General features: G+C 42.3%; 1 protein-coding gene across 1 annotated transcript in view; it reads right to left on the bottom strand.

The window, feature by feature from the left end:
- Positions 1 to 18,722, bottom strand: part of LOC124799203 (probable G-protein coupled receptor CG31760) — a 418,997-nt gene that overhangs the window by 49,761 nt on the left and 350,514 nt on the right. Inside the window, exon 9 of the mRNA XM_047262738.1 lies at positions 14,128 to 14,233. Coding sequence (XP_047118694.1) covers positions 14,128 to 14,233 — 106 coding nt within the window. The remainder of the gene's footprint in view (positions 1 to 14,127; positions 14,234 to 18,722) is intronic.

Raw genomic sequence — 18,722 nt, 5'->3', positions numbered from 1 at the left:
TAGGAGCTATTGTTTTATTATGTGATTACTTAGTGGATGAATTACGTTTTCTTCAGACTGCCATCTGTTTCTCCTACAACCATTGGCATAAGCTGTTATACTCAGTTTCGCTTCAGATGTTTACTGCTAAATATTTTACTCTATTTGCTACTTCCAGTGATTAATCACCAAAAGCTTTTTTCCAGTAGTAATAGATCTCTTCGAATATTTATGTGCGTCATGTTATATTTGTTTATTTTTAGGATCAGCTGCCAGTCAGTGCACGAATCGTCGCTGCTCTGCAGATCGTCTTTCCTTGCGCTGCAGTCTTCCAACGTTGCAGCCTTGTTTTTGAAAACAGCATCGTCCGCGAACAGCACCTCACTTCCGATGTTATCTATTAGGTAATTTATACAAACTGCAAACAGCAATTGATTTCTGTCTGGTGTGAAGTTCCTAATTCAGTCTCGCACAGACAACTCTAAGAGCACAATAGCCCCTCGTGCAACAACGTGAGCCCTTTGGTGGCCTGACAGAGACTGAATAATATTCTGGTTGTGTTTCTAGTTAAACGAAGCACCGATACGGCTCAAATGGTTCAAATGGCTCTGAGCACTATGGGAGTTAACATCTCAGGTCGTCAGTCCCCTAGAACTTAGAACTACCTAAACCTAACTAATCTAAGGACATCACACACATCCATCCCCGAGCTAGGATTCCAACCTGTGACCGTAGCAGTCGCGTGAAAACACCGATATGCTTCAGTTCAGTGGGAACGGCTCACTGGAAATCAAGGCCCACTTTCAAGGAGTTAGGCCCTTCAAGCTGGACCTATTCTTTTACCCCAGGTGGCAGAAGACAGCACATTACCCTGATGAACTAAGGTACAGCTGAAGTTGCGCGTTTTGGCCCTAGACTGCACAGTCGGACCCAACTGGCCGCCGTGTCATTCTTTGCCAGCGGCGGACTCACCGCTCTAACGGGCGATGTAGAGTTACTTGACCTTGGAACTGCTACCTGCCTGTCGAGTAGCTCCTCAGTTGAGCTCATGTGGCTGAACGTATCCCGTACCAGTTCTCCCAGCAAGCAAGAACCCCTGTTAGTACCGGGAATCGAACCTAGATCCTCCACACAATAGTCATCCGCGCTCACCACTCACCTACTGAGGAGAACGCTATGCTGAATGATCTCACTGGAATTAACCGATGCACACTACTTCTGCTAGTATTATATTATTGACAATGACGGCAGAGGAAAGCACACATTAATGCTTAGCATCTGTGTGCCACCCAGTCGCTTCAAAACAGTTCATCAGTCATGTAGTCACTTCTCTCCAATTAGGAAGCTGAGGGTTTCTATGTAGGCTGTCATTTGCGATTTTAGTTTTTGACAGTTCGTCTTAATCAGTCACGAGGTTTTAAAAGTGTTAGCCGAAGAGAAACCGAGATACCTTCTTGGCATAAGCAGTTCTCTGAATCAGTCTCAACAAGGAAAATTATTCTGACGTAGCACACTGCACCGGGTAAAATAATGCAAAGTTAGTATCACCTACGAATTGAATCGATGTTCCACGCAGAACGAGCGGTACTAGCGAACTGTTGTTTCCGATTTGATCTTGACGCCAACTTCGACTAACAAAGTTAAAACTACAGCTCACCGTTATCCGTTGTAAAAATTGTTTTTGTTTATTTATAAACACAATCACATGTTTATGACACAGTCATAACCGCTTTCGGCCGTACAATGGCCATCATCAAATGCTAAAGGCGGCATACACTGAACACAGGTTATGCGTTGTCAAATGCGTGTTGACAACGCATGAACCTGTGTTCAGTGTATGCAGCCTTTAGCATCTGAAGATAGTCATTGTATGGCCGAAACCGGTTATGACTGTGTCATAAACACTTTATTGTGTCAAAAATCGAGAACAAATATTTACAAAATAATCAATTACGCACTCCATAGACAAAATGTATTTTCCAACACCATTGTCCGTGTTCGAGTTCTAGTCGTTTACACCGTTGTGAACTACCCTGCGAGTACTAGTCCAACTGTGCATTTCATTTGACTAATGTGGCACTGAGAATCAAACTGTAAAATGCGGCCGGTTTCTGTTTTGGTTTTATATTATAGTGGGAAATAATAGTCCCTTCTGAAACTGCACACTGAGAAGGGTTCTGATTTATTCATTTTGCATAAAATTTAATTCTATATAATCATGTCTTTGAAATTATTGTTCTTCTTACTTCCCATGCTTCTAAGAAAGACTGGAATGGAATTCCGAGTTATGCTTGAGAGCGTGTTATAGTTTTGTTGTTACGCAGACATGTTTCAGGACTTTATGTAATATCTTCAGTGGGATTTCTGGTTTACTTCCTTTGTGAATAAGAAACAATAATTCCACAATATGTGCCACATAAAACGGCGAAACTTTTTACGGTAATGACTAAATTATAAAACAGTATCCCGAAAAAGGATGAATTCCTAACGAATATTTAATTATCCATTTTTTTATTTTTATGTGCGTCATATAGCGCTGGTCTAAGATGGAGTTTGGTTTTCTGATAAAATTCAGTATTAACATAATAAATACTCATCACATGGTACTAGTCTAGCGTGCAGTGAGAACTAGGACTAAAGAAGGTAGGAATGTACACTGTACCACCGATGACGTCGTTAGAGACGAGCTTTGTATTCATGTGGTCATCTGCAATGAGCACTGGTGGAATTTACACTAAATTCATTTTATAATATGCTATGTTTTCGAAGACTCTGGCTGTTTTGGTGCAGTATAAACAGTCATTCTTGTTTGAATTTGATGGCAACTAATGTAACCTATACACAAACACAGCTAATGCGCCTGACACATTTACGTTTGCACCTGGTTTGAGATCATACTAGATAGTGTATACTGTGTTCTTTATGTTATGCGCTTGGGTTATGTCGGCTTGCTCATTTGGCAATCTCGCAATATTTCCTTGAGTTTGGTTGCAACTGCGCTACAGTATTACCATTTACTCCAAATCTGAGCTTGCATGTCGTTTGAGATCAGACGAAATACCTTGATCTCGCTTAGCTAATGGTGTCGGCAATGGTCCTTTGCGTTACACTATCAGCATCAGATGATTACATTTAGATAATTGGAATTAACGGCTGTGTCCCCGTTTTTATTCTGCGTCGCGTGGCGCTTATACTGGTGCACTTAATAGCGTTGGCGATAATTTACGAGGTATACCACGGGGCTTAACGATGTAGCGTTACAGACCATCACAAAAATTTTCACGGAATAGCAGCGGGAGACGTCAGTGGTAAGGCGGTGCATGTTAGGGAAATACTTATTCATTAAATGTTGAAAGAGTTCGATTGAAAATGAGTCACGTGACTTGCGACAGATTTACACACACATATCATACAATAATCACGAATACTGAGACAGAAGTAAAAAGTAAAGTCAAAAAAGAAAAGTTCTTGTCAAGGAAGAGATAAGGGAAGCTCGCAGCATTATAGGGAAACTACATTACTGGCCATTAAAATTGCTACACCAAGAACTAGTGCAGATAATAAACGGATATTCATTGTACAAATATATTATACTATAAGTGATATAATATTACATTTTCACGCAATTTGGGTGCATAGATCCTGAGAAATAAGTACCCACAAAAACCAACTCTGGCCGTAATAACGGCCTTGATATGTCTGGGCACTGAGTCAAACAGAGCTTGGATGGCGAGTACAGGTACAGCTGCCCATGCGGCTTCAAAACGATACCACCTTTCATCAAGAGTAGTGACTGGCGTATTCTAACGAGCCAGTTGCTCGGCCAACTTTGACCAGACGGTTTCAATTGGTGAGAGATCTGGAGAATGTGCTGCCCAGGGCAGCAGTCTAACAATTTCTGTATCCAGAAAGGCCCGTACAGGACCTGCAACATGCGGTCCTGCATTATCCTTCTGAAATGTAGGGTTTCGCTGGGATCGAACGAAGGGTAGAGCCACGGGTCGTAGCACATCGGAAAATGGTTCAAATGGCTCTGAGCACTATGGGACTCAACTGCTGTGGTCATCAGTCCCCTAGAACTTAGAACTACTTAAACCTAACTAAGGACATCACACACGTCCATGCCCGAGGCAGGATTCGAACCTGCGACCGTAGCAGTCGCACGGTTCCGGACTGCGCGCCTAGAACCGCGAGACCACCGCGGCCGGCACATCGGAAATGTGTTCAAAGTGCCGTCAATGCGAACAAGAGGTAATAGAGACGTGTAACTTCACTGCGATGTCGCCAAACACGGATATGACGATGATGATTCTGTAAACATAACCTGGATTCATCGGAAAATATGACGTTTTGCCAGTCGTGCACCCAGGTTCGTCGTTGAGTACACCATCGCAGGCGCTCCTGTCTGTGATGCAGCGTCAAGGGTAGCTGCAGGCATGGTCATCGAGCTGATAGTCCACGTAGCTGCAAACGTCGTCGAACTGTTCGTGCAAATGGATGTTGTCTTGCAAACGTCCCCATCTGTTGACTCAGGGATCGAGACGAGGCTGCACGATGCGTTACAGCCATGCGGATAACATGCCTCTCATCTCGATTGCTAGTGATACAAGGTCGTTGGGATCCAGCACGGCGTTCCGCGTTACCCTCCTGAACCCACTGATTCCATATTCTGATAACAGTCATTGGATCTCAACCAACGCGAGCAGCAATGTCGGGATACGATAAACCGCAATCGCGATAGGCTACAATACGACCTTTATCTAAGTAGTAAACGTGATGGTACGCATTTCTCCTCCTTACACGAGGCATCACAGCAACGCTTCACCAGGCAACAACGGTCACTTGCTGGTAGTGTATGAGAAATTGGTTGGAAACTTTCCTCATGTCAGCACGTTGTAGGTGTCGCCACCGGCGCTAACCTTGTGTGAATGCTCTGGAAAGCTAACCATTTGCATATCACAACATCTTTTTCCTGTCGGTTAATTTTCGCGTCTGTAGCACGTCATCTTCGTGGTGTAGCAATTTTAATGGCCATTAGTGTATGTCTACACGCAGATGGAAAGATTATCCCCTGGTAGGAAGCCATAGGGGGATAGTGTCAAACCATTCGTACTACTCATGTGTACATAAATATTTACATCATTATGTAATCTATCATGCATCATCTATCCCGTGCGATCGTGCTTCGTGCGTGGGAGAATTCTATCTTTTCTTCCACTGTTTTGCCGAAGACATCTCTTTATGTCCAGCTAGTGACTATATTCATAACTGCTATTAGCGAATGAGGAAGTATTGAATAGGATTGGGGAGAAGAGGAGTTTGTGGCACAACTTGACCAGAAGAAGGGATCGGTTGGTAGGACATGTTCTGAGGCATCAAGGGATCACCAGTTTAGTATTGGAGGGCAGCGTGGAGGGTAAAAATAGTAGAGGGAGACCAAGAGATGAATACACTAAGCAGATTCAGAAGGATGTAGGTTGCAGTAGGTACTGGGAGATGAAAAAGCTTGCACAGGATAGAGTAGCATGGAGAGCTGCATCAAACCAGTCTGAGGACTGAAGACCACAACAACAACATGTAATTTGCTTGTTTGCTGTAGAGATAATCGAGGAGGTGAATCTGAGTTTCAGAAGGGAATAAAAGTTCAAGGAGAATAGCAACCAGTAATATGGTTGTAATAATACGTGGTCCTTCCTGTCAGGTACAGATGAAAGAAAAAGGTAGAATACCACTGGAAAGGAATGAACGGCATGGTTAACACCGATTGGGGATTAAGAGTAACCAAGAAAAGACGAACATATTCGCTAATAGCAGTTATGAATATAGTCACTAGCTGGACATAAAGAGATGTCTTCGGCAAAACAGTGGAAGAAAAGATAGAATTCTCCTACTCACGAAGCACGATCACACGGGGTAGATGATGCATGATAGATTAGTATTAAGACAATATTGGATGGAGTGAAGAAGGCTTTCCCATATAAGTGATTTCTGTTGGTATCACATATTAACAGGAGATGAGGTAGAATTGATTGAAACTGTACTTCCAGAGTGCAATGATTGCATTATATTGTTCTAAGGCTTTCGCGATCGGAGAATGGAAGAAATTTAAATGTAGAGTTATCATCACGCTTCTGAGAAGTCATCTCTCATAATTTCATTTACGGTATTAACAGCATTAAAGCTGTTCTAGTCGTTGTTGATGAGCATATGACATAAAACGTGTTCTAAATAGCCGGTGAAAAATGCACTAGTGTACTATTCTTCTCTTCTGGCGGGTGGCTTCAGCGATAGCTTGCGGTATTTTTTTGTGGCCAGACTTTCTTGCGGAGCACTTTTGTAATTGGTTCAGTCGCAAGATTTCGCTGTCAGGGACGGCTCTTTGGTTTTCCATTCCACGATGAGCCACCACGTACGCAGTGCTGCGATGAGAACAACCGTGTCCAGCCTTGCGAACCACTGTATGCTACAAGTGATGACTGACCGCACTAGAAATCAGCTACATGCGAACAGCCGCAGGGTCTTGGTGGGCCATGTGGAACTGACGGAGTCACTTCCAGCTTTAGGCTGGGACTGGATTCCTGTGGCCACGTTAGGCCAACAAATGTCATCGCGGCAGGCGCTTAAGATGAGGCTTAACTTCGTGCCTTCGCAGCGGAGTTCCCCTTTCTCCGAAATAATAAACTGTCTGAAACACTGAAGCATTTCGCAAAACACTCATTGACACTAATGATGAAATTTGCTGTAGCCTTTCAAATTCGGAACTACCACCTCTTACACTATCAAAGACTGAGAAACAGTGGTTGTTAGAAGAGATAAATTATCGTTTGACTGTTTCAAGATAAATGAGGAAAACATCGTACCTACCCAAACGTTCCTAACTGGTATAGCTATTTATCAAGAATATCTTCCCCCATGCACGTAGACTATTCATGTTTTATGGCATGCCGAAACAATCATTAAGTCTATCCCCACATAGACATATTGCTAGCACTACTAGATCGACACCGTAAAGAGAGCAAAACTTTAAGCAAGTCTACTTACTCTACATATAAGCCACTGTTCACAGCACTTAAAAAAATCTGGCCGCTTTCTTCAGTCGCATAAAGCTTCTGCATCATGGAGTAGGAAATATTATGTCCAGCTTCGATGTGGTTGAAGGTACCTATGTATCCGACATAGCCTTGAGAGGTTTGATGTTTTAGTTCTCTGATAGCACGGTAGTGCACCTATTCGGCACAGCACACTGTAGTTTCATTTTATGTGTGGCCTCAAATCTGAGAGTTTTCGGAATCCTAACGAGTGTTGTGGGTAATGTATTTCGTAGCAAATAGTGAGCTACGTTTGTTCCTTTAGGAAACTCTGCCAACAATACCTTTCCAGAAAATACTCTCTCGATACTGCAGTTTAGATAAATATGTGATTAGTGCAATGTTTTCACTTTTTCCCATCATTAGCCTGTTTCTTCCAAGTCAGTGTTTCAAATTTTACGATTGTGATGTACATTTAGCTGTTACGATGACGATTGCTCGTGTGTAACATTGGGTATGCGCACATTATAACTGCTATATCGTGTTATATTTCGTTTCCCACTTCAACAGGCCTGCATATTGTCCACATTAGTCGGACATTCACACTGTTTTTGACATTCGTATGCCAGTCTGTCAATGAGGATCACCTCGATAACACACAACAACGCTTTTATTTTCAAAATTGATAATGCTGTACTCATTTTTTTTACTTTTACTAATTTTTAAGACAGAGTCATCTTCAAGAAAAATTCCATTTTCCCTCATTCCGACAAAGACCACGTGTCTAGTGTTGTAGCTTCAGATTTTGAAGGGAATTTCCAATACATGTAGCATAACAGAGCATATAATTAAAACAGCATCAGTGATTTTAATTTCAATATATTTCTTTTGTGTACAGATAAATGTTGCACCACTCTCAATTCAGCCCAATACTGTTGATTTCCTCAAGCGGGGAATAAGTTAGTTGCTGTTAGCGAACAACTAGAAATCCCTCTGTCTGGTGCCAAGCGACTTGAAGCTGCTGCAAGTGCGTGTGATGGGCGAACTACTTAAAGGCCCATACCAGAGGTAACGTAAGTAGCTCAAATACTATCCCCTCTAGTTGATACTAATAATTATCTGTCATATCACTACTCAACAAAGTAGACTAAAAGTGACATGTGAAATGGTTCTGTACAAGAGCCGCAGGGACGAGGGAAAGCTCTAGACTGCACACATCTTTCTTTCACAAACGGGATTGAGGTTGTAAAGATAACTGAAATTATAACTGAACTTTACGGTCAACTTCACCTGTAAAGAATCATGCTGTGTCCCGTGTCATGGTGAGGCAACACCAAAGGTTAGAGGGCTCTTAGTCTTCGGCAGTATGTACTTGTGGCTAACAATGACACCCATTAGAGGAATAATGAGCAGCGGATAGGAATGGTCACCGAGTTAACTTAGTGTAGTTACCTGAAGCCCTTAAACAAAATGCTGAAGAGGCTATTTCGGCAGCCAGTTAATTAATATTGTGGTGCTATAATTAGTAGGTCAGGGAGCACGTTGGAAGAAATTATGCCTGTCACTTTGGCTTCAGCATCATACTGTGGATGTCCCAACGACTGACGGACTTGGCTGTCCGGACCAGAAGTTCTCACAAAGTTTCAACAAAGCCCACAATCAACAGCATTGTCCCAAAAGGCAATGTTGCCTTCTGTTTCTTAGCCAAGTATAATTCCTGAAGCATAGAATACGAAGGTTCTTTAACCAATTAGGCTGCTCTTTCTGGACTTACGCCTTGGGGTTGAGAACAGTAGGACATTGCTAGAATGTCAGCTGACATAACTCCATTTTTAATCGCAATATATCGTAGATCCCTGGAAGAAAAATCTGTGTCCAGTTGTTGGAAGAAAGCAAATGCAGCTCTGTCTGCAAGAAAAGTGCTAAAAGTGTTCCACAAAATTTTTCATTGAGGCCTAGCTGTTGCAGGGCTTTAGAACTCGTACTTCAGTCAAACATAATAAGGTATCTCGAGCAGAAGGATGATCTTTATGACAAAATGTGTGACCAAAGTTACACTCATCTCACATCTCATCGAGGAAGTTGTGAATGAAGGCAACTAGTTGGATGCAGTGTTTCTTCAGTTAGAAAATATTTTGACTAATTATTACAAGAAGTCTTATTAATGTAATTACGATAATTACGATGATACGGGACATCAGACGACGTTTGTGACAGGATTAAGAATTTCTTGGTAGGGAAAACATGGATTATTATCTTGAATTGGGAGTTACCGACAGAATACGAAATAACTACGAACGTGCGCCAGTCTGGTGCACTGGAAGCGTTGCTTTATGTGTTGTACATTACTGACCTGTTAGACCATATTAATAGCGATTCTAATTTCTTACGAATGATGAAGGTATCTGTAACGAAGCACGTCTACTATCCGGAAAAGAAGTCTGCACCTATATATAGACAAATGCAGGTAGGATTTAAACCGTGGTCGAGGGGTAGCGTCTTTGATTCATAATCAAAACGTCTTCAGTCCTGGGTTCGATCCCCGCCACTGCCTAAATTTTGATAAATAATGAGCATTGGCGGCTGAAGACTTCCGGCATAAGAAGTCAGCCTCATTCTGCCAACGGCCTTGTCAAAGAGGGCGGAGGACCGGATAGAGGTTCAGGGCACTCTCTTGTCCTAGGGGTGGGAAATTGCCCCTAAAGGCGGAAGAGTCAGAAATGATCAACGACATGAGGATGAAGAAGGCAATAGAAACCACTGCATTAAAGACACGTAACGTGTATCCACAGGACATGTGGCCTGTAATTGATGAGGTGTCATGATGATCTCTCCATTGGCAAAAGATTCCGGAATAGTCCCCCATTCGGATCTCCGAGAGGGGACTGCCAAGGGGGAGGTTACCATGAGAAAAAGATCGAATAATCAACGAAAGGACAACGTTCTGCGAGTCGGGGCGTGGAATGTCAGAAGCTTGAACGTGGTAGGGAAACTAGAAAATCTGAAAAGGGAAATGCAAAGGCTCAATCTAGATATAGTAGGGGTCAGTGAAGTGAAGTGGAGGGAAGACAAGGATTTCTGGTCAGATGAGTATCGGATAATATCAACAGCAGCAGAAAATGGTATAACAGGTGTAGGATTCGTTATGAATAAGAAGGTAGGGCAGAGGGTGTGTTACTGTGAACAGTTCAGTGACCGGGTTGCTCTAATCAGAATCGACAGCAGACCAACACCGACAACGATAGTTCAGGTATACAAGCCGACGTCGCAGGCTGAAGATGAACAGATAGAGAAAGTGTATGAGGATATTGAAAGCGTATTGCAGTACGCAAAGGGGGACTAAAATCTAATAGTCATGGGCGACAGGAATGCAGTTGTAGGGGAAGGAGTAGAAGAAAAGGTTACAGGAGAATATGGGCTTGGGACGAGGAATGAAAGAGGAGAAAGACTAATTGAGTTCTGTAACAAGTTTCAGCTAGTAATAGCGAATACCCTGTTCAAGAATCACAAGAGAAGGAGGTATACTTGTAAAAGGCCGTGAGATACGGGAATATTTCAATTAGATTACATCATGGTCAGACAGAGATTCTGAAATCAGATACTGGATAGTAAGGCGTACCCAGGAGCAGATATAGATTCAGATCACGATGTAGTAGTGATGAAGAGTAGGCTGAAGTTCAAGACATTAGTCAGGAAGAATCAATACGCATAGAAGAGGACTTACGGTCAAATAAGGCAGAAGGGATAGATAACATTCCATCAGAATTTCTAAAATCATTGGGGGAAGTGGCAACAAAACGACTATTCACGTTGGTGTGTAGAATATATGAGTCTGGCGACATACCATCTGACTTTCGGAAAAGCATCATCCACACAATTCCGAAGACGGCAAAAGCTGACAAGTGCGAGAATTATCGCACAATCAGCTTAACAGCTCATGCATCGAAGCTGCTTACAAGAATAATATACAGAAGAATGGAAAAGAAAATTGAGAATGCGCTAGGTGACGATCAGTTTGGCTTTAGGAAAAGTAAAGGGACCAGAGAGGCAATTCTGACGTTACGGCTAATAATGGAAGCAAGGCTAAAGAAAAATCAAGACACTTTCATAGGATTTGTCGACCTGGAAAAAGCGTTCGACAATATAAAATGGTGCAAGCTGTTCGAGATTCTGAAAAAAGTAGGGGAAAGCTGCAGGGAGAGGCGGGTCATATACAATATGTACAACAACCATGATGGAATAATAAGAGTGGACGATCTAGAACGAAGTGCTCGTATTAAGAAGGGTGTAAGACAAGGCTGTATCCTTTCGCCCCTACTCTTCAATCTGTACATCGAGGAAGCAATGATGGAAATAAAAGAAAGGTGCAGGAGTGGAATTAAAATACAAGGTGAAAGGATATCAATGATACGATTCGCTGATGACATTGCTATCCTGAGTGAAAGTGAAGAAGAATTAAATGATCTGCTGAACGGAATGAACAGTCTAATGAGTACACAGTATGGTTTGAGAGTAAATCGGAGAAAGACGAAGGTAATGAGAAGTAGTAGAAATGAGAACAACGAGAAACCTAACATCAGGATTGAAGGTCACGAAGTCATTGAAGTTAAGGAATTCTGCTACCTAGGCAGTAAAATAACCAATGACGGAGGGACCAAGGAGGACATCAAAAGCAGACTCGCTATGGCAAAAAAGGCATTTCTGGCCAAGAGAAGTCTACTAATATCAAATACCGGCCTTAATTTGAGGAAGAAATTTCTGAGGATGTACGTCTGGGGTACAGCATTGTATGGTAGTGAAACATGGACTGTGGGAAAACCGGAACAGAAGAGAATCGAAGCATTTGAGATGTGGTGCTATAGACGAATGTTGAAAATTAGATGGGCTGATAAGGTAAGGAACGAGGAGGTTCTACGCAGAATCGGAGAGGAAAGGAATATGTGGAAAACACTGATAAGGAGTAGGGCCAGGATGGTAGGACATCTGCTAAGACATGAGCGAATGACTTCCACGGTACTAGAGGGAGCTGTAGAGGGCAAAAACTGTAGAGTAAGACAGAGATTGGAATACGTCAAGCAAATAATTGAGGACGTAGGTTGCAAGTGCTACTCTGAGATGAAGAGGTTAGCACAGGAGAGGAATTCGTGGCGGGCCGCATCAAACCAGTCAGTAGACTAATGACCAAAAAAAAAAAAAAAAAAACACACGATGTGAAAGTGGTGCGAACTTTGGCTTTTCATTAGACACACAGGATTACGAAATCATTGAACTCCACAGAACTGAAAAGTCCTGTAATATGACTAACATACCGAGTCACATTCGCAGCCGGTCACCTCATGCAAATGTCTCGGTGTCACAATGTTTATTGATATTTAAATCGAATGATCACTTACGCTCAGTCGCAAGCAGAGCTGATGGCAAAATTTAGGTCGTTGTAAGAATACTAGGAATATGCGATCGGTCTACGAATAAGACCGCTTACGAATCATTTTTGCGTGTCACTTATGCACATTGCATAAGTGAATGGGAACCATATCAAACAGTACTAACAACGGATACGGAATGTAACCAGAGAAGAGCTGAAGTCGATTCGACTCATGACAGTGGGTCATGGCAAAGCCGAACAAGGTGATTTGGAATATGCTTGAAGATAACCGCCTGTTACCGCTTGAAAGCCTGCTTATAATGTTTCAAGAATCGGTATGAACTGAAGAAACATACTTAAGCCCCCTATGTCGCAACCGCGAAGACAAGGACATTAATATCAAGGTGCATCCATACACCATTACAAGGGGAAGATGTACTGTGCTAAGTGCTGACGCCACGCACTTCACAGCCGTTCACAGAGCGTCTATTCGGCTTTTCTGTTAGATAGCCACACGGTAGTCACTGGTTGACACTGACTGATACGCATTCTGGCGAAAGCTTGTGGATATACAGGCTGTAACGGGTACAAACGCAGATATTTTACACGTTTTACGTTAATATATACACATTTCATTAATCTGGTTTTTTTCCAGCGTTGAACAGTCTTTCCACAAACGCATCACAAACTTCACGAACGGATGTTTTGTGCACGGTCATAACGGCAGCACTAATTGGACTAGGCCATTACTCATTTAGCTCCCACACGTCTACACTTCAATCTGACATGTTGTCCATGTGAAAATAAGCATTAGTGACTTACTCTTACCTCATATACTTGGATGTGCTACCCAGCCTAAGGACATACGACTTGTAATAGCTTTAGTTATTAGTCTACAAATGACATATATGTGGATGTAATCTATTCAGTAGACTGTCGTCAATCACGAAAATAAATATCTGTAATTATAGCTCGTTACACCCTGTATAGCCATTTCATGCATAGCGACGATTTTTCAGTCAAATCAGTCAGGCACTGATTTCATTGAGTTACGTCGTCGCTGTGCAATGCATCCATTAAAGTAACATATTACTAAGTGATCTAGGAGTCATGTCCTGCTGTAGTTCCTCCTGACCATCCCCAACCTCTTCTCCACTCACTCGGTGCCCAGTCCTCGAGGTAAAGTCTACTACTTTTCCCTCCAAGAATATGAAATAAATCATGAAGTCCACTCATGTTTTCAAGTGTAAACTACCTTACCACTTCCAATCCGAGCAAAACTTCTAGCGTGCTCTTTCCTTTCATAACTGCAATCCTACCCGCTCCTGTCAGAAGCACCTCCAGCACTGAAACGCCTTAATGCTAATACCACATACCCTTTTCGTATCAATTTGTCTCCAGTCCCAGCCAAATGTTAGCCGGAGATGACATCAGCCTCATCCACGCAGGATTCAAAATGGCACCTATCACCAACATCTCCATCGATCTCCAGATCATCGTTTTCATTCTTGTTAGTGTAAGTTCATCCATTTGTAATTGGCTTTATTCAATCTCTGAAGTGCCGTAGTATGGCTGCTGCAATTTCATTACTTCCTGGAGGAATGTTAATAACTGTTAAAATAAAAAAGAAATGAAAATAAACGTTTTAGACATCATCATTCGCAACAAAAGAACGTATTGGTTTGTTTACCCACATCTTCGATGATCTGCTAGATAGAAAGTATAAGTTGTACAGATGCAGTATGCTGTGCCTACCTTGCTGCCGAAGATGAGTCCGAGCAGCAGAGTGACCGTTAGCTGCGTGTGACAGAAGAAGATGATGTACAACAGGTCCGGGTTGGCGGGCGATTGCAGGAACAACCTGAAAAACACACAGACACACATACAAGTGCTGGCCGCATTTGGCAAGTAACATGGCGACTGCAGGAGGAAACTGCAACACACTGAGAGATTCACAATAGAACTGGTATTTTATTTACTCTGCTCCCGTAATAAGTGTCTCTGTACATACTACTTCTGTATCGAGTCTAATCTATGTTAGTAGCGTTGTGACAACAGAAACGTGCATTTTAAAACAGAACTTGTCTAAAGGGAAGTGTCACTTGGCACCTTGTTCCTAGCTGCATAAACGTCAAAAAATGTAAAATCGATGGTATAGAAATCAAGCGTACATTTTCTGTGACTAAATACAACAATCTAGCTTCTAAGAAAAGAATAATGTACAGAGAGAGAGAGAGAGAGAGAGAGAGAGAGAGAGAGAGAGAAATAGATAGATAGAGAGAGAGAGAAATACGATCAAAATGTTTAGGTTTTCTTCAGCGGCACTGCGTACGTCATAATCTCATAAGACGAACCCTGGCCTCAGATTAAATATGTACCACGAAACCAATACCTTAAAATACGTATTAAACACAATATTAATCAATCATAACTAAAATCAAGAAATTAAAATTTGTGCTACATATTTTATTGTGATGGTCGTGAAACGTTTTTGCTCAAGACTCTATACTGACATTGTGACGTGACACATCGGGCCACATAGGTATCGACTTCAACTTTAATTGGTAACCTACTTAATTAGTATGTTAGGAAACACCAATGGACAAGGTATAGTAAGGGCACGATAGATTGCCGCCGGTCGCCAAGACTGATCGTTAAGAGCCGACACCATGCGTAACTCTGGAGGACGGCTGTTCTGCGTTTCAGGGTAGCTGCCACCCTCAGCGACCCCAAAGTTGTGACATTGTAATTGCCTTACGAACTGTTGTTATGTTCTCTACGTGAGCAGATGATCAATTAATTAGTCACAGTAATAGTACCTACATGAAAATTCATTATGCAAAGTATGACACGACCACAAATGCATACAGAATGTTTTGAATGCCATCTTTCTTCCGGTAATTGTATTGAATTTCAGCAATGTTCCTCGTTACAAATAAGTACCGTATTTGAAGGTAACATCTCTGTTATGCTCAGTCACGAACCCATTTAACTTATGTGGCAAAATCTGTATTTTATAACAATAAGAATTTCTTGGAACATTGTTCGCAGGAAAACGCAGTGATCAATAAAATTATGTTACAATGAGACTGTTTTATTGAAATAATTTTAATATATCGTAGCAGCTGACCGGAACAAATCGCACACGTCCGCGAGTTGCCAGCACGGGAAGACAAACAAGATATTCCCCTTCTCACATCCACTAACCCTGCAGTGGGTACACTGCCTACCCCTCTGCCTCTGGGGTAGGCCTACGTCTGCAGCTTTACTTAGGCCACATCGGAATTCACACGCCGATTAAAATTAATAAGGTCTTAAAATATTACTGTCTCTGGAACTATTTTCTTTTTCTGTTATCGAACAGGAGAACTTCACTCTAGAGGAGCTCTTAATGTTGGTAAACGTTTTTGGATTTGATTGTTAGCAGCTTGATACGTATTATTATAAAATACTATTGAGAATAGCGGGCCGCATGAATGCTTGATTGAGACACTGTTTTAGAGTGTTCTATTAGATTTGCGATGGTTTTTTAGTTGGCGTTGAAGGCAATTTTATACGCACATAGGAGATATGCTAAGTGAAACGAAACAGGAAATAAGTGACTTTCGTAAATATTTTAGCTCCTCCAGACGAGTTTGCACCACCGAGAACAAGCGCAGTCAGATGCAGTGTAAATTAAGAACACGAACTGGTCATGAATTGTCCAAATCCAATGAAATCTTTAACTGTTTATTGTTTAGTATACGAGTTTACGATGTCATAGGCATGGTCAATAGGAGACTTAACATTCTACAAACCGAGTAGATACCATCTATAGATAAATCATAATTTTCCACAAAAGAACAAGAAGCAATTTTGTATATAGACGTTACTAGTCATGTGACACATAAGTAGGAGACATGAAAACAACAGAAAATACATATTTGCTCAGTAGCGTTATATTCTCCTAGGTCTCCCTGTTCAAACAGCTGCAAATTGTAACACCGGAAGTTCCAGTTTTAGGACTGTTTTGACAGAATCTGCTGATTATCCAAAATGGTGAAGGTCAGTCCTGTATGGCTATCTGTCTGAGATATTAATCACGATAATTGAGCATTCAAAGAACTACTGATATGAAGTGATATTAATATGTGAATTATTAACCTCATGAATTTTGTAACATCTATGACATGCAGACACAGAAACACTTCAAATGACTCCATCTTCATACCTCTCAGGCTGAGCTAGAAACTTTTATTTTTCACACAGAACGTATTTCGGACCAGATTTCAGTTTTACATCACCATCGTGGTAAAACCTGTGGTGAGTTCCTGTGGGACCGAACTGATGAGGCCGGCCGGAGTGGCCGTGCGGTTATAGGCGCTACAGTCTGGAACCGCGTGACCGCTACGGTCGCAGGTTCGAATCCTGCCTTGGGCATGGATGTGTGTGATGTACTTAGGTTAGTTAGGTTTAAGTAGTTCTAAGTTCTAGGGGACTGATAACCACAGTAGTTAAGTCCCATAGTGCTCAGAGCCATTTGAACCATTTTTGAACTGATGAGGTAACCGCTCCCTAGGCTTACACACCACTTAATGTAACTTAAACTAAGTCACGCTAAGGTCAACACACACACACACACACACAGACACACACACACACACACACACACACACGCATGCACCCGGGGGAGGACTTCAACCTCCGACGGGGGAGCCGCGCTAACCGTGGCAAGGCGCCCCTGACCGCGTGGATACACCGTGTGGACTCCAGGTAAACAGGAAGTGAAATAACCTGTGAGTTTAGCGAATTCAACAGTATCAAGTAATTAATTTTGGAGTAGACTTATGACTGACTCTCAGTGGGTGTAACTGACTGTAAATAGTTCGAGTAGTGAAGTTTCCTGGCAGATTAAAAATATCACATCACTATTAAAGGCTGGTACCTTTGCCTTCCACGGATAATGTATATAGACGGCATTAATATGGCACATACAAGGTACAAAAGGGCAATGCATTGGTAGAGCTGTCATTTGGATTCAGCAGTTCTGAGATGTGATAGAAACACGTATACAGAATACACTGAGGTGGCAAAGGTCATGGGATATGAATGTATATTAGAACGTAGATGCATGTGCTTACTGTTGTTACCAGGGGGAAATATTCAGTGTGCCTCACCAATTACAAAATCAACTCTTTTGTCATGTCCAATATTACCCACTTCACAATTCCTTTAGTTGGAGAGGTATTAGTCTCTAAAATAGCTGTTCACCTTTACCGACAGTCTGGCTTCTACCAAACTACCACGCACAAAAGTGAGACTCATTAAGGAACACCCACAGAGAGCCATCCATTGAACCAGTCGACTCTAGGTCTAGGCCATGTATGTGTCGGTTGTCTGTAGTACGGATTAAGAGGTACACGACGCATGGAACTTGGCGTCTCAATCCACTTTCAGCAATATTTTACCTACAGTCTGTAGAGACATTCTGCATCCAAGCCCTGCTCAAATTTCAGTTGTTGTCGTCCGCGAGTACGTCACATCCAGTCCAACAATCCTTCCCATGGTATAGTTCTTCTGGAAAGATCTGTTCCTGTTCTTCTTGACAGACATTCGGTCCTTAGTGCATGTCGTTACTCTCATTCTGCTGCCATTTCAGTACACCCAACTGTCTGTGCTATATGTCGGTATGATACCCGCATGTTTCTCGTGCGAATGATTGTAACTTTCTCAAAGTCCGAAAAATGGCGAATAGCTGTACCTGAAACACATTCGAGCTTCCAGTGCTATGAAAACCACCTGAAAGGTTCCTTTAACATTAGACACACCCAGTAGCGAATGTGTACTCACGCCAATCTTCGTCTGTTGGATTGACCTGTTCATGTATTGAAATGACTCAAAAGAAGCTTACATTGGGGTGTAATCCGGGACAGTCTACCCCTCTGGCACAAAAATACTGAAGTAAAGGTTTGCTAATGTTCGGTCGAGGTGTTCGTGGTGTAACACTTTTCATTCTGACATGCTGTGGCGTTCTCTCTATACGACCAGAAACCCGTCTGGTACAACAACGTCGTAGGTTGCCTACATGTCACACAGTCGCTTTACACCAGAAGACAATTTTGCAGCATTTCCACAAGGCGAACCTTGCAGCACCACCAAGGGTAGCGAACCGGGGGAGGACCTATTTGCCTCCACAACCCATGTGACCTAAAACAGTTCCTGCGATATCCTACCGCACGACAGTACAAGGCACGTGCACAGCCACGCGGAGTGAGTTCACGTTGAGCCAGACCTGCAGACGGACAACCGTTGTACTATAACGCCGCCGCCTGCCACCGGCCAGGTGCTTTCTCGACAGACACCGCCTAGCA

This window comes from Schistocerca piceifrons, chromosome 5 (genome assembly GCF_021461385.2).
Source record: "Schistocerca piceifrons isolate TAMUIC-IGC-003096 chromosome 5, iqSchPice1.1, whole genome shotgun sequence".
Classification (NCBI taxonomy): Eukaryota; Metazoa; Arthropoda; class Insecta; order Orthoptera; family Acrididae; genus Schistocerca; species Schistocerca piceifrons.
The sequence above is the reverse complement of the archived record's forward strand: the minus strand, read 5'-3'. Positions and strand labels throughout refer to the sequence as shown.